The 15968-nt window shown below is 62.5% G+C and overlaps 2 protein-coding genes across 11 annotated transcripts in view; one reads left to right on the top strand and one right to left on the bottom strand.

The window, feature by feature from the left end:
• Positions 1–5200, top strand: part of AGBL5 (AGBL carboxypeptidase 5) — a 42557-nt gene extending 37357 nt beyond the window's left edge. For 9 of the 10 annotated variants that reach the window (XM_074947282.1, XM_074947280.1, XM_074947279.1 and 6 more), the window contains 5 exons: positions 102–217; positions 2197–2243; positions 3924–4066; positions 4576–4667; positions 4951–5200. In XM_074947282.1, the coding sequence (XP_074803383.1) occupies positions 102–217; positions 2197–2243; positions 3924–4066; positions 4576–4667; positions 4951–5028 (476 nt within the window). In that variant the 3' untranslated portion in view covers positions 5029–5200. The remainder of the gene's footprint in view (positions 1–101; positions 218–2196; positions 2244–3923; positions 4067–4575; positions 4668–4950) is intronic. The other variant, XM_074947278.1, reaches the window with a different exon arrangement.
• Positions 5201–7621: 2421 nt separating this feature from the next.
• Positions 7622–8919, bottom strand: OST4 (oligosaccharyltransferase complex subunit 4, non-catalytic). The gene is made up of 3 exons (XM_074946744.1): positions 8839–8919; positions 8442–8570; positions 7622–7763 (listed from the first exon to the last, which is right to left on the bottom strand). Exon 2 carries the CDS (start codon positions 8567–8569, stop codon positions 8456–8458), a length of 114 nt encoding a protein of 37 aa, XP_074802845.1. The 5' UTR covers position 8570; positions 8839–8919; the 3' UTR covers positions 7622–7763; positions 8442–8455.
• Between the last annotated feature and the right edge of the window lie 7049 nt (positions 8920–15968).

Below are 15968 nucleotides of genomic sequence, written 5' to 3'. Positions count from 1 at the left end.
TGGAGGTACAGCCAGCAAAGCCCGTAATCACTGCTCCCACAGCGTGTCCTTCCTGGGGCATGGGGCTGATGGAGTTCAGCTCTCTTTTGTTTGTCACTTAGGGACCTCGCCCACGGACACTAAGGCCGGGGCTCTGGTGGTTACCAGCCGTGGACTTCAGGCAGCAGATCACGGCCAGGAAGAGCCGAAGCCCCCCTATGGCGTGGCGCTGGTGCAGGTAATGCCCAGAGCTGGGAAGAAGGTGGAAACCAACCTGCCTGCTACCCCCTGAAGCCTCTAAGCCAGCCCCTCCCTGCGCCTTGTGGTGATGGTTTTGTTCAGTGTCTTCATTAATGATCTGGAGGATGCAGTGGACTGCACCCTCAGCAAATTTGCAGGTGACACTAAACTGGGAGGAATGGTAGATACGCTGGAGGGTAGGGATAGGATACAGAGGGCCTTAGACAAATTGGAGGATTGGGCCAAAAGAAATCTGATGAGGTTCAGCAAGGACAAGTGCAGAATCCTGCACTTAGGACGGAAGAATCCCATGCACCGCTACAGACTAGGGACCAACTGGCTCGGCAGCAGTTCTGCGGAAAAGGACCTAGGGGTTACAGTGGACGAGAAGCTGGATATGAGTCAGCAGTGTGCCCTTGTTGCCAAGAAGGCCAATGGCATTTTGGGATGTATATGTAGGGGCATTGTCAGCAGATCGAGGGACGTGATCGTCCCCCTCTATTTGACACTGGTGAGGCCTCTCTGGAGTACTGTGTCCAGTTTTGGGCCCCACACTACAAGAAGGATGTGGAAAAATTGGAAAGAGTCCAGCGGAGGGCAACAAAAATTATTAGGGGGCTGGAGCACACGACTTATGAGGAAAGGCTGAGATAACTGGGATTGTTTAGTCTGCGAAAGAGAAGAATGAGGGGGGATTTGATAGCTGCTTTCAACTACCTGAAAGGGGGCTCCAAAGAGGATGGATCTAGACTGTTCTCAGTGGTGGCAGATGACAGGACAAGGAGTAATGGTCTCAAGTTGCAGTGGGGGAGGTTTAGGTTGGATATTAGGAAACACTATTTCACTAGGAGGGTGGTGAAACACTGGAATGGGTTCCCTACAGAGGTGATGGAATCTCCATCCTTAGAGGTTTTTAAGGTCAGGCTTGACCAAGCCCTGGTTGGGATGATTTAGTTGGGGATTGGTCCTGCCTTGAGCAGGGGGTTGGACTAGATGACCTCCTGAGGTCCCTTCCAACTCTGATATTCTATGATTCTATGACATGCCTGCTCTCCAGGATCCCCCCACAGCCCCTTTCGAGGTGGGTCTCCTGCCATTGGGGTTGGGAGCCAGGCCCCTCCTGGCCCCATTCTCTGGGCTGGGCGATGGTCCCATTAGTTCACCCGGTCTCAGCCTGTCTGCTCCTGGCCAGGGCCATCTGAACCCCTTCCATGCTGAGTCAGGAACTCGGCCCCCCAGAGCCTCTCTGGCAGCTGCAGGCAGAGACCAGGAGAGTCTAAGGTGCCACCAGTGCCCGGGACCCCTGCAGCGCCCGGGAACTGATGGGGTGGGCTGCACAGACTACAGCTCCGATGATGGGCCAGGGACTCTGCACGAGGGGAGATGTCGGGCGCCTGCCTGTAACAGAGAGGGGTACATGGGGCACCGGGGCAGCGTTTCCAAAGGGAAATGTTTTGGAATTGACATTTTCCTCTGTAACCCTGCTCCTCTCCTCCTTCCAGCCAGCCCCCACGCCGGCTGGGCCTGGGCCAGTGAGGAAGCTGCCGGCCTCTGGCTGGCAGTCATGTGAGTTGCTGTATGGCTCTGCTGGCCCCAGGCTCCCCTGGGAGAGGCTGAGGGGTCGCCCACTCCCCGAGCTCTGGGTTCCAGCTCTGCCCAGTGAATGCATTCCTCCCTGTGGTGAGTGCAACTCCCGCTGGCTCCAGGGCTGGCTGAGTCCCTGGATTCCCATCAGCCCCTGTGGGCTCCCCTCAGCACTCGCTGTCTGTGCTGTGTGTGGGTCCCGGGCTTGGAGCTGCCCTGGAAGCCAATGGACAGGGGGTGGCCCCCTCATGCTGCAGGTGGCCAGAGCCCAAGGGGATGGGCAGGGAGCCCAGCATGGTGCTTGGCTGCTATCACCCCATCTCCAAGCTGGCTGGGCTGGAACTCGCCCCCCCCCCCCCGCCCTCTCCAATTGTCTCCTGTCTTTCTGCTTAGAACCTTCCGAAGAGGCTGAGCACCAGGAAAGTCCTAGAACCACCCAGGTACCGTGTGTCCTGCGCTGGGGGAGGGCACTGGAAGGGCATGCCGCAGGGCAGGGGCTCCGGCAGGGGAACAGGCGCTCTGGGCAGCTCCCTGACCGCAACGCCCTGGAGCCGAGTCCCACCAAGCACTGGCCAGGCAGAATGTTCCCAGCTCTGGCTCCCTGGTGTCTCATTCCACCCCTCTGGGCACATGGGAGCCCATCAGACTACATGAGGCTATTAGCCAGGATGGGCAGGGATGGTGTCCCTAGCCTCTGCCAGGAGCTGGGAATGAGCGACGGGATGGATCACTTGGTGATTCCCTGTTCTGTTCATTTCCTCTGGGGCACCTGGCATTGTCCACTGTCAGAGGACAGGATACTGGGCTAGATGGGCCTTTGGTCTGCCCCAGTGTGGCCGTTCTTATGTTCTGTCCTGCCCTGGGGGCTGAGCAAGAGGGGGCTTTTGGGAATGCTGGGCTGCTCCTGTGCTGGGGATCCAGCTGTGCCCATGGCTGGGTCCTTCCACTGCAGGTACTTCCTATGGTTTGAGAGCAAGTCCTGGAGACCCTGGGGCTGGACAGACCATCCCCAGGGCCCAGCTGGCTCCCGCTGGCAGCATCTGCCCTGCCTCGGACCCTGCAGCGCTCTGTGGGCAGACCCATGGTGTGCCCTTTCCCCTGGGGCATTCAGCTACTCCCGTAACGCACCTCGGGGAACTGAGTGACGCAGCAGGGCTTGGCCCTTGCCCCCTCCTGCTGTGTGGATGCGGGTGCCAGGCTAGGGCATGCTGCTGCAGGAGGAGACCTAGCCCTTCCCCTGCTGCCCTACCTTGGCTAATAGAGCTGGCCACCTGCTCAGGCTCCTCCTTTCTGCTCCGGCAGATACTGCCCTGTGGCCTCAGCCCAAGGGGACTAGCTGCAGCCAGGAGCACTGCGCACTGCTGCCCCCGTGCTGCCAGGCAGGGCCTGGCCAGCGGCTGGTACCAGCCTTGGGGTGGGAACCTGTTGGAGCCTGCGGTGCATCCGCCCCCGGCACTTTCTGTGGGGCCCAGCGGGAGCAGCCGCAGAATCAGGTGTGTGGCTTCCAGGGGCTGCCTGCAGGACACCGCCCCTTCCCAGCCTGCCGAGCGTGCCCCCCTGGGGAGGGACTGACTGGCACGGGCAGACTCAGACATCTCCCCCTCACCCAGCAATAGGTCACAGCTGGCTAGCCCTGGCTGGGGGCAGGGCCGGGGATGCAGCTGAGTGCTGCGCTGCCTGGAGGGAGGGGATGCAGCTCCAGGGGATGGGTTTCAGATCAGGTCCTTTGGACCCTCCTTGGCAAGATGCCAGGAGTGTTTAAACAGCAGCTGCCCCAACCGCTGTCCATTTTGGGGCCCCAGGGAGCCCCGCCAGCTGGCTCCTGTCATGGCATGTGCCTTTGCTTTCATCCTGTGGCCAGGCCCAGCTCTGGGGGTTGCAGTGGGGTTTCCTTGTCCCATGGCTGGAGTGAGCCTGGACTAAGCCCCTCCCTGGAGTATCTGCTGGTCCCAGCGCTGGGAGAGCGGAGTAGAGCAGCAGCTTTGCAGGCACCCTCTGCTCCAGCCGGGCCAGGCGTGAGGGGCACAGAACCGAGGAGAGATGGGACCTGACTGCACCCTGGGGCCCGTTCTCCTGGCCCTGGCTCTCCTGCTGTAAGCACTGCCTCTGGTTCTCTGCAGCCTGCGGCCCAGCAGAATCCCCATCCGCAAGAAGGCAGCAGCATGCGCCCCGAGTTTGCTGGGGCTCGGCAGCGAGAGCACCTCAGCCCTCAAGGTCTGGAAATACACCCATGCTGGAGCCCTGGCCCAAAGGTCTCTGCCAGGTAGGGCGCTGCGGGCACCCGGGCTGGCAGCACACATACACTGGGTTAGGCAGGGGGCAAGTTCAGCTGTGTGCCCTGCCACAGGTGGGGCCTCCAGACTAGCTGCCAGGCATCAGGCCCCAGCAGCATGCTGGGCTGAGCTGCCTCTGAGGTTGGAAGCCAGGTGGCGGCAATCTTTAGTGCAGGCGCTCAGCTGGCCCCCGCTTTCAGCACTGTACCTGGGGGTGGGGACCATTGCATGGCAATTGCTTGATGCTACTCTCAGGCCTGGGCACCAAAGCAGGAGCAGCTCAGGCAGCACCTGGGCAAGCTTCCTCCTGCCTAGGTGCCTCATCTGAGCCCACGCCACCCCTCCGGGGGCATTCAGCCTGCCTGCGAGCACAGCCCCTGTGCCCAGACCCACAGTTCACTCAGGCCTTGGGCCAGCCAGCGGGTGGCACCTTCCCCACTCCCTGGCTGGCACTGGGGGGCGGGGCAGGGCTGCTGACACTGGCTCTGTTCCTCTGCAGCATTCCCAGAGGACACTGCATCACTCAGCACGGGGATGCAGACAACAGAGCCGCTCTTCATCTGCGACGAGCCCGAGGGCCTGCTCAGCGAGGTACCAGGCCCCATAGATGTTGGGAGGGGGCTGGGGAACCCACCCCAAGCAGGGCCCATGTCTCCAATGCTGCCCCCCTGCTCCTGGGGCAGGCAGCCCTGGCACCAGAGCTGCAGTGTGGCCTTTCCCTCGCCAGCTGGGGGAGATCACTGGTGGGTGGCCATGCACCGCCGTTGCCCCGCTCTGAGCTGTGCTGGCTTCTCAGACTGGCGCCGCTAAGGGCGAGCACGCGGCCCACCGCAGAGCCCGTCCCAGCCCCTGAGCCTGCTCTTCTCTGTCGCAGCATCTGCCAAGCCGGGCCCCAGACTCGCCCCCGCTCAGCTCGTACCACAAGATCCTGTCCTTCTGCACTGAAGCCTGAGCGCAGCCACCAGCTCCAGCTGCCACCTCTGCCCTCGCATCCGTCTCGAGCTGGGTGCAGCACCTGCTCCCGTGCTGCCCTGCTGCCGGGGAAGTGGGGCAGAGTCCAGCCGCCCCTTGCAAAGCTGTGTGATGGAGGGTGAATCTCCACCCAGCCCTGTTCACCCTGCAGGCTCCCTGTGCCCAGCACCTCCCTGCCTGGCGTCTAGCTGAGCTCTGGCCTGTAAGCACAGAGCTGCCCTGCTGAGCAGCCAGGGCTCTGCACAGCCCATGGCCTAAGCAGAGCGGGACCCTGCTGGGCTCTCCAGCTAGTCCCAGAGCCCTGTGCAGTTCCCTCCACTTCCCTGCTAACCTCCAGCCATGGCCCTGTGGAGGGCACTGGGTGCAGCCAGCTGACTGGTTTAGGTCACAAGCTTGGGGGCACCAATAGTAGCCAGAGTGCCAGGGGCTGGGGGTGATGCCCAGGGAGCAGCTGCAGACATCATCACTCTGTGCCCCTCCCTGGGCAGTGGAGGGGGTTGGGCAGGGCTAGGCCCTGGGTCAGGCTGCTGCACTAGCCCCTGTGCTGAGGTGCAGGAGAATCAACCCAGGGGCAAAGGGCTTTCTAGCAGGGGGCCAGCTGGTGCCAGGGAGGCCCAGTGGGCATGGCTCCTACTCCCCTTCCACAAAGCCAAAGCTCCCATGGTGTGTCTCAGAACCCGGCCCATGGGCAGCTCCCTGTGCCACAGTGAGGCCTAGGGGGAGCGGGCCTGCTGGGGTGAAGCACAGTTAGTTGGGGTGTTGTCTCCCCACAGTAGCTGTCCTGCTTCAGGGATTGGCCCCTGCCCCACACCCAGCAGGGCTGTGGAGGCAACTTGAGGGAGGGTCTGTGCGCATCTCCTTGGGCAAAGCACGGTGCCAGCAGAACCTCAGTGGGGGTCCCAGGCCGGGTATCTCCAGTCAGGGCTCTCCCCGGTGCACCCCACGGGAACAGCTTGTAAGCTGGGCAGACTCTTGCAAAGGCTGCTTCATGAGCAGAACCAAATCAGGCCCCGGAGCTGCAGGTCAGCTCCCATCCCTGGGTGCCTGGGCCCCAGGCTAGCGGCTTTGGCCAGCCCCTCCATGTTACCCACAACTCTGTGTGGGCAGGGTCAGGGCTGGGGAGCCCTGCAGCCACCCACCAAGGCAGAGCCATTCTGCGGCTGCAGCCGTTGGCCACCTCCCACTCAGCTGAGCGGCTACAGAGTTGTTCATGGGTTCGAAGCTATTTTTATGAGATAGGGTTTGTCTTGTAACGTGTTTCTATTAAAGTTTGTTTGGAAGAAATGTCCCCTGAGCTCCGTAGTCTGGGCCGGGCACTGCCCCCAGCTGTGGTTCAGGCCTCTGAACTGTGCTAGGAGCCTGCCACACCCAGAGCAGCAGCCGGAGGGCAGGGGAAGGCAGGAGTAGAACCCCCTGTGTTCACCAGCAGGAGCTGGCAGGCTGCTCAGGAACAACGGGGGAGGCCTAAAGCAAAGGCTGGACTGATGGAGGAAGGGCAAGAGAGCCATGGGCCAGCTTTGCCCCCTTGGAGGAGAAGGGGTTAATGCAGCCTGCATGCTGTGCCCACAATACAACCATCAGCACCGCCAGGCTGGCAGGAGCCACCACTAGTGTGGAGAACCCTAGTTTTCAGCTGGCGAAGCCTGCAGGAAGCTCTGCGTGAGCCCCCCCTCGCCCGTGGGACCAGGAAGCAATCGCATAAGCACAGCTCTGAGGCTTAACACCTGCTCAGCCCCAGCCTTCAGTCAGTGAGCGGGAGTCTGCGGGGGACTGAACATGAGCGGCCAGTGTGGCCCTGGGGGCCATGAACTGGGGCAGCTTGAGTAGGAAGCCAGCGGTTATTTTCCTTCTGTATTTGGCACTGGCATGACCTCTGCTGGAGCCATGAGAATGGTTAACAGGTTAGAAAACAAGCCGCACAGTAAGAGATTGAGCTCCTGGGGTCTAATTAGCTTCCCAAGGAGATTTAAGGGCTCCCAGGCTCGGGGGGGAGGGGGGGGGAAGGAATGGGCTCCTCAGTCTAGCAGAGGAAGGGCTAACCCCAGCCAAGGGCTGGAAGTTGAAGCTAGGCAGCATCAGACTGGAAATAAGGTGTTAATTATTAGCAGGGAGGGTAACTACCACTTGAAGAATTCCCTGAGGGCTGTGGGAGATTCTCTATCACTGGAAATTTCACATCCAGGTTGGATATTTGTCTACCAGCTCTGCTCTGGGTCGTTACTGTGGGGCCCATGCTAGACAGGGGTCAGACCAGATGATCACTGTGGTCCCTTCTGGCCTTGGGATCTACCTGGCACTGGCCGTACCCAGGGCTGCTCTGACACAAGTCACCAGGGGACCTGCCTCTCCCCCCGGGGGGCTGCCAAGCCCAGATTTCTCTGCAAGAGAACATGGGGAGCTGGGGGTGGGGCCAATGGCTTCCCTGTCCCACCCCTTGTTGTGATTGGCGCAGGAGTCTAACCTGGGCCCCCAGCTGAAGGGCTCCCCCTCTCCTATCAGCCGGAGCAGCATGCCCTCTGCCCACAGGTCGGGCTCTGCTGGCACCAGAGTGACACCGAGGCGCCCGCACGGGGGAGGTTCCAGCCATTTATTTGTGTCCAGTGGGTTTGCTCTGTACAAAGCTAGGGCAGGGTGCGAGGCGGGGGCAGGCTGCGGGGCCCAGCGCGGCTGTCAGCTCTGCTCCTGGCCATGGCACACGGCGCTCAGGGCTCGGCTCTGTTGGGGCAAACAAGAACAAACAGCTCAGGCTACAAGGGCGAGTCAGGAGCAGAGCCAGTCCCCCCCCATGCTGCGTGCCCCCAGGCAGGCCCTGCAGCCAGGGAAACCAGCTGCAGCCAGACCCACTGGGGCCAGCTGGGGGAAGGGGCATCTTGGTCCTTGGCTCCCGGGAGACTTCACCAGCTGCACGGTTCTAATGACCGAGTGCCCAGCGGTGTCTGTGCCACCGGGGGGCCGAGACCCCCCCCCAGCCAGTGCCCAGCGGTGTCTGTGCCACCGGGGGGCCGAGACCCCCCCCCAGCCAGTGCCCAGCGGTGTCTGTGCCACCGGGGGGCCGAGACCCCCCCCCCCAGCCAGTGCCCAGCGGTGTCTGTGCCACCGGGGGGTCGAGACCCCCCCCCCCAGCCAGTGCCCAGCGGTCTCTGTGCCACCGGGGGGCCGAGACCCCCCCCAGCCAGTGCCCAGCGGTCTCTGTGCCACCGGGGGGTCGAGACCCCCCCCCAGCCAGTGCCCAGCGGTCTCTGTGCCACCGGGGGGCCGAGACCCCCCCCAGCCAGTGCCCAGCGGTCTCTGTGCCACCGGGGGGCCGAGACCCCCCCCAGCCAGTGCCCAGCGGTGTCTGCCAAGGGCTGCGGGCCGGGTGCGGGGGGGGGGGCACTGCGGGCCGGGCGTTACCTGCGGGCGGCCCCTCACTCCTGCTTCTTGGGGTTGTTGACGGCCACGTAGTGGTAGAGAACCACGAGCAGGAAGAGCGACACGCCCAGCATGTTGGCGAAGATGGCGAGCTGCACGTCGGTGATCATCCTGCGGGAGCGGGACGGGTCAGCGCGGCGGGGAGGGGGGGGGGTCCCCGGGGGTCAGGGCCGGGTCGGGGGCTCCCCGACGGGGGGGGCCGGGGGTCCCGGGGGGTCCCCGAGGGGGGGCCGGGGGTCCCGGGGGGGAGGGGCCGGGCCGGGGGGTCCCCGACGGGGGGGGGCCGGGGGTCCCGGGGCCGGGTCGGGGGGTCTCCGAGGGGGGTCCCGGGGCGGAGGGGCCGGGTCGGGGGGTCCCGGGGTGGCCCCGCCCCACTCACGCGGAGGCTGCGGCTCCTCCGGACACGTCTCGCCGGCGGCTGCCCGACTTCCGGCCGCGGCGCGGTGCCTTGTGGGGCGGGCGGGGCAGCGCTGTCGGCGGGAGGCTCCCGAGGCGCAGCGCCCCCTAGCGCGGGGGCGGGGCCTGGACCGCGACACGCCCCCCCCGGCCGGTCTGTCTCATTGTCGGCGGGGCCGGACCGGTCCCCCCCCCCCCCGTGCGGCCGGGGGATTTTAAAATAATGTAAAAATGGAGCCGGTAACGGTCACCCGCCGCCTGCACCGCCCCGGGGGGGTTGGGGGCTCGCAGGGGGGTGAGGGGCTCGCGGAGGGGGTTGGGGGGCTCGCGGGGCAGTTGGGGGGGTGAGGGGCTCGCGGAGGGGGTTGGGGGGCTCGCGGGGCAGTTGGGGGGGGTGAGGGGCTCGCGGAGGGGGTTGGGGGGCTCGCAGGGGGGTGAGGGGCTCGCGGAGGGGGTTGGGGGCCTCGCAGGGGGGTGAGGGGCTCGCGGAGGGGGTTGGGGGGCTCGCGGGGCAGTTGGGGGGGTGAGGGGCTCGCGGAGGGGGTTGGGGGGCTCGCAGGGGGGTGAGGGGCTCGCGGAGGGGGTTGGGGGCTCGCGGGGCAATTGGGGGGGTGAGGGGCTCGCGGAGGGGGTTGGGGGCTCATTGGGGGGTGAGGGGGCTCGCGGGGCGGTCAGGGAGGTGAGGGGCTCGCGGAGGGCTGAGGGGCTCGTGGAGGGGGTTGGGGGGCTCGCGGGGCAGTTGGGGGGGTGAGGGGCTCGCGGAGGGGGTTGGGGGGCTCGCGGGGCAGTTGGGGGGGGTGAGGGGCTTGCGGAGGGGGTTGGGGGGCTCGCAGGGGGGTGAGGGGCTCGCGAAGGGGGTTGGGGGCTCGCGGGGCAGTTGGGGGGTGAGGGTCTCGCGGAGGGGGTTGGGGGGCTCGCGGGGCAGTTGGGGGGGTGAGGGGCTCGCGGGGGGGGTTGGGGGGCTCGCAGGGGGGTGAGGGGCTCGCGGAGGGGGTTGGGGGCTCGCGGGGCAATTGGGGGGGTGAGGGGCTCGCGGAGGGGGTTGGGGGCTCATTGGGGGGTGAGGGGGCTCGCGGGGCGGTCAGGGAGGTGAGGGGCTCGCGGAGGGCTGAGGGGCTCGTGGAGGGGATGGGGGGGGCTCGCAGGGGGGCTCTGACCATAAGAGCAGCCAGACGGGGTCAGACCAAGGGTCCGTCCAGCCCCGTGTCCTATCGGCCGACAGCGGCCAGGGGCCCCAGAGGGAGTGACCAGAGCAGGGAGTCGCCCAGTGATCCAGCCCCCGTCGCCCATCCCCGGCTCCTGGCAAACAGAGACCAGGGACACCCTCCCTGCCCAGCCTGGCTGACAGCCATCGATGGACCTGTCCGCCATGAACTTATCCAGTTCTCTTTTAAGCCCTGGTATAGTCCTAGTCTTTGCAACCTCCTCAGGCAAGGAGTTCCACAGGTTGACTGCGCTGTGTGAAGAAGAACTTCCTTTGATTTGTTTTAAACCTGCTGCCCATTCACTTCATTTGGTGGCCCCTCGTTCTTATGGGAACAAGTAAATAACTTTTCCTTATTCACTTTCTCCACACCACTCATGACTTTATAGACCTCTATCCTATCCCCCCTTAGTCTCCTCTTTTCCACGCTGAAAAGTCCTGGCCTCTTTAATCTCTCCTCATATGGGACCCGTTCCAACACCTCTAATCATTTTAGTTGTCTTTTTCTGAACCTTTTCTAATGCCAGTATATCTTTTTTGAGATGAGGGGACCACATCTGTACGCAGTATTCAAGGATGTGGGCGTACCATGGATTTATATAAGGGCAATAAGATATTCTCCGTCTTATTCTCTGATGATTCCTAACATCCCGTTTGCTTTTTTGACTGCCGCTGCACACTGCGTGGACGTCTTCAGAGAACTATCCACAATGACTCCAAGATTTGTGAGATCTTTTTGAAGTGCTTCACAGTCTGCTTTGGTCTTAACTGTCCTGAGCAGTTTAGTATCATCTGCAAACTTTGCCACCTCACTGTTTACCCCTTTCTCCAGATCATTTGTGAATAAGTTGAATAGGATTGGTCCCAGGACTGACCCTTGGGGGACACCGCTGGTGACCCCGCTCCATTCTGAAAATTTACCATTTATTCCTACCCTTTGTTCCCTGTCTTTTAAACAGTTCTCAATCCATGAAAGGATCTTCCCTCTTATCCCATGACAACTTAATTTATGTAAGAGCCTTTGGTGAGGGACCTTGTCAAAGGCTTTCTGGAAATCTAAGTACACTATGTCCACTGGATCCCCCTTGGCCACATGTTGGTTGACCCCTTCAAAGAGCTTGAATAGATCAGTAAGACACTGTCACGGAGTGTGGGGGAGTCCAGGCCCTGCACCCCTCTTCCTGGGATTCACTGAGACTCTCAGCCAGCCAGTAAAACAGAAGGTTTATTGGACAACAGGAACACAGTCCAAAACAGAGCTTGTGGGGACACCCAGGACCCCTCAGTCAAGTCCTTCTGGGGGAGCAGGGAGCTTAGACCCCAGCCCTGGGGTTCCCTGTGTTCCTCCACCCAGCCCCGAACTGAAACTAAACCCACCCAGCAGGTTCCCTGCTGCAGCCTCCGTCCACATTCCTGGGCAGAGGTGTTACCTCCCCCTCCCCCTCCTGGCTCAGGTGACAGGCTCTCAGGTCTCCCGTCCCCAGGGCACATTCCCAGGTCAACACTCCCCCCTCCCTGCTGCGTCACATCGTCACATCTCTCCCCCCTTCGAGACTGAACTGAGCGGGGTCACTGTGACCAGTGACCTGGGGAAGTTCGGGGCCCCCTCTCCGGGACAGCGCATCCGCTATCAGGTTGGCACTTCCCTTCACATGGACCACGTCCATGTCGTAATCCTGCAGGAGCAGGCTCCACCTCAGGAGCTTGGCATTGGCTCCTTTCATCTGGTGCAGCCAGGTCAGGGGAGAGTGGTCGGTGTAGACGGTGAAGTGTCGCCCGAAGAGATAGGGCTCTAGTTTCTTGAGGGCCCACACCATGGCCAGGCACTCCTTCTCGATGGCCGCGTAGTGTCGCTCCCGGGGTAGCAACTTCTTGCTCAGGTACACGATGGGGTGTCTCTCCCCCTTTTCATCCTCCTGCATTAACACCGCCCCCAGTCCCGTGTCGGAGGCGTCGGTGAACACCACAAAGGGCTTGTCAAAGTCTGGGTTTGCTAGAACTGGGCCACTGACCAGAGCCTCCTTCAGCACCCGGAAAGCCTCCTGGCACTGCTCGGTCCAGACCACCTTGTCTGGCTTCCCCTTCTTGCATAGCGCAGTGATGGGGGTGGCTATGGCGCTAAAGTGGGGCACAAATCTTCGGTAGTATCCTGCCATCCCCATAAAGGCTTGGACCTGCTTTTTGGTGTGGGGAGCGGGCCAGTCTCTGATCACCTCCACCTTGGCCGGTTCCGGCTTTAGGCGGCCGCTCCCCACCCGATGGCCCAGGTAAGATACTTCAGCCATCCCCACCTTGCACTTCTCCGCTTTGACAGTCAGCCCAGCCCCCTGGAGTCGGTCCAGCACTTGTCTAACCTGGGACACGTGGTCCTCCCAGGTCTGGCTAAAGACACAGATGTCGTCAATATACGCCACGGCAAAACTCTCCATCCCCCTCAGGAGCTGGTCCACCAGGCGCTGGAAGGTGGCCGGCGCTCCCTTGAGGCCGAAAGGCAGGGTCAGAAACTCATAGAGCCCCAGAGGGGTGATAAAGGCCGATTTCAGCCGGGCATCTGCATCCAGCGGCACTTGCCAGTAGCCCTTTGTAAGGTCCATGGTGGTAAGGTACCGAGCTCCTCCCAGCTTGTCTAGGAGCTCGTCCGGCCTGGGCATGGGGTAGGCATCCGATACAGTGATGGCATTGAGCTTCCGATAGTCCACACAGAACCGGACTGACCCATCCTTTTTGGGGACCAGCACCACCGGCGAGGCCCAAGGGCTGGCCGATGGCTGGATCACCCCCAAAGCCAGCATGTCCCGGACCTCTCTTTCCAGGTCCTGAGCAGTTTTCCCTGTGACTCGGAAGGGGGAGCATCTTATCGGCGGGTGCGACCCTGTCTGCACCCGGTGGACAGTCCGATTAGTGCGTCCAGGCTGGTTGGAAAACAGCTGTCGGTACGGATGCAGCACCCCCCTGACCTCAGCTTGCTGGGCAGGGGTGAGCTGATCCGAGAGGGGGATTGTTTCCAGGGGGGAACCAGCTCTGGTCCCAGGGAATAGATCTACTAAAGGGTCATCTCCCTGCTCCTCCCACTGACCACACACAGCTAACACCACATTCCCCCTGGCATAATATGGCTTCATCATATTCACATGGTACACCCGGCGGTGGTGGGCCCGGTTCGACAGCTCCACCACATAGTTTACCTCATTGAGCTGCTTGACGACCTTGAACGGGCCCTCCCAGGCGGCCTGTAGTTTGTTCTTTCTCACGGGGATGAGAACCATCACCTGATCCCCGGTGGCGTAGGCACGGGCCCGCGCCGTGCGGTCATACCAGACCTTCTGCTTCCTCTGGGCTCTGGCCAGATTCTCCCTGGCCAGGCCCATGAGTTCAGCCAGTCTCTCTCGGAAGGTCAGGACATACTCCACCACTGACTCTCCATCGGGAGTGGCCTTCCCCTCCCACTCGTCTCTCATCAGGTCCAGGGGGCCCCTCACCCTCCTTCCATATAACAGTTCGAAAGGCGAAAATCCGGTAGACTCCTGGGGCACCTCCCTGTACGCGAACAGCAGGTGAGGTAAGTACTTGTCCCAATCCTGCGGGTGCTGGTTCATAAAGGTTTTCAGCATCATCTTTAGCGTCCCGTTAAACCTCTCCACCAGCCCATTGGACTGGGGGTGATACGCTGAGGCCCAGTCATGCCGGACCCCACATTTCTCCCACAAGCACCGGAGCAGGGCCGACATGAAGTTGGAGCCTTGGTCTGTCAAGACTTCCCTGGGGAACCCCACTCGGCTGAAAATGGTCAGGAGCGCATCTGCCACGGTGTCTGCTTCAATGGAGGCTAAGGGCACTGCCTCGGGGTAGCGGGTGGCGAAATCTACCACCACCAGAATGTATTTCTTCCCCGACCGGGTCGTCTTGCTGAGAGGCCCCACGATGTCCATGGCCACCTTCTGGAAAGGCTCCTCTATGATGGGCAAAGGTCTCAACGCCGCTTTCCCCTTGTCCCGGGCCTTCCCCACCCTTTGACAGGGGTCACAGGATCGGCAATACTGCCGGACGGTGGTAAAGACCCCGGGCCAGTAAAAGTTCTGTAGCAACCTCTGCCGGGTGCGCCGGATTCCCTGGTGCCCTGCGAGGGGGATGTCATGGGCCAGGGACAGGAGCTTGCGGCGGTACTTCTGGGGGACCACCAGCTGCCTCCTGATCCCACAGGACTCCCCTTCCCCTGGGGGAGCCCATTCTCGGTACAGGAACCCCTTCTCCCACAGGAACCTCTCCTGGCAGCCTCTCCTCATGGTCCGTCCCTCACTGAGGTCGGCCAGGTCCCTGAGCTTCTGCAAGGAGGGATCTTTCCTCAACTCGGCCTGGAACTCAGCGGCTGGGGAAGGGATGGGGCCCGGTTCCCCCTCCGTGGCCAGGTCTGAGGCCGCAGCCTCTCTGAGCCGTGCCCCTCGGCGCTCCCTCCCCACCCGAGTAGGGTCTCGCGCCTCCAGTGTGGTACCCTCCCCAGGGTCAGGTCGCAGTGCCCCTCGCCGGCTCTGGCTACGGGTCACAACCAGGGCGGCCTGGGGGTCGCTTGGCCAGTCCTCTAGGTCTCCCCCCATCAAAACTTCAGTGGGCAAATGGTGGTGTACCCCCACATCCTTGGGGCCCTCCTTGGTCCCCCATTTCAGGTGTACCCTTGCCACGGGCACCTTAAATGGGGTCCCGCCCACCCCCCTCAGGGTCAGGTAGGTGTTGGGCACCACCCGATCTGGGGCCACCACCTCGGGCCGGGCCAGCGTCACCTCCGCGCCCGTATCCCAGTATCCATTGACCTTCCTCCCATCCACCTCCAGGGGAACAAGGCACTCTCTCCGGAGGGACAGCCCCGCACCCACCCTGTAAACCGAGCACCCTGAGTCCAGAGCCTCCAGCCCTCTGGCGGGGCTGGCTGGGGGTACTCTTCCCTCCTGAGCAGGTGGCAAACTGGTAGACCCCCTTTCCTGGGTCGCCTGCCCCTCGTCCAGCTGAGTCCCTACCCAGTTAACCCTGGGTAGGTTGGGTCTGCTCAGTTTGTCCCTGAGCCCGGGGCACTGGGCCCGTACGTGGCCTCTCTGGCCACAGTGATAGCAGCTCAGATCACGTTGGTCCCCTCGAACGGGTCGGAGGGGCCCGACACCAGGCGTTCCCCTTTGGAGGGGGTTCTCCCTATTTCCCCGCTGGGAGGCCCCATGGTGACTCTCTCTCTGCATCGGGGGGGGCCTGTTCTTTTGGGACTCCTCCCGGCTACCCCCTGACCGACTGTTCACAAACTCGTCGGCCAGCTGCCCTGCATGCTGGGGGTTCGCGAGCTTTTTGTCCACCAGCCACAGCCTCAGGTCGGAAGGGCACTGTTCATACAGGTGCTCCAGTACAAACAGGTCAAGCAGGTCCTCTTTAGTTTGGGCCCCCGCTGTCCACTTGCGGGCATATCCCTGCATCCTGTTGACCAGTTGTAGGTAGGTGACCTCAGGCGTTTTACGCTGACTCCGGAACCTTCTCCGGTACATCTCGGGGGTCAGCCCAAACTCACGGAGCAGGGCCTGTTTGAACAGTTCATAGTCCCCTGCCTCTGCCCCTGTCATCCGGCTGTAGACCTCCACGGCTTTGGGGTCCAGTAAGGGGGTGAGGAACTGGAGCCTGTCTGCAGGGTCAACCCTGTGCAGCTCGCAGGCATTCTCAAAGGCCGTCAGGAAGCTATCTATGTCCTCCCCCTCCTTCCGCTGGGCCAGGAAGCACTTATCAAAGCTCCTTGCAGTCTTGGGTCCCCCGGCACTCACCGCAGCCGGGGCCCCACTGCTCCTCAGCCTGGCCAGCTCCAGTTCATGCTGTCTTTGTTTCTCCTTCTCCTGCTGCTCATGTTGACGCTCCCTCTCCTTCTCCTGACGCTCCCTCTCCTT

The sequence above is a fragment of the Natator depressus genome, chromosome 3 (genome assembly GCF_965152275.1).
Source record: "Natator depressus isolate rNatDep1 chromosome 3, rNatDep2.hap1, whole genome shotgun sequence".
NCBI lineage: Eukaryota > Metazoa > Chordata > Testudines > Cheloniidae > Natator > Natator depressus.
The sequence above is the reverse complement of the archived record's forward strand: the minus strand, read 5'-3'. Positions and strand labels throughout refer to the sequence as shown.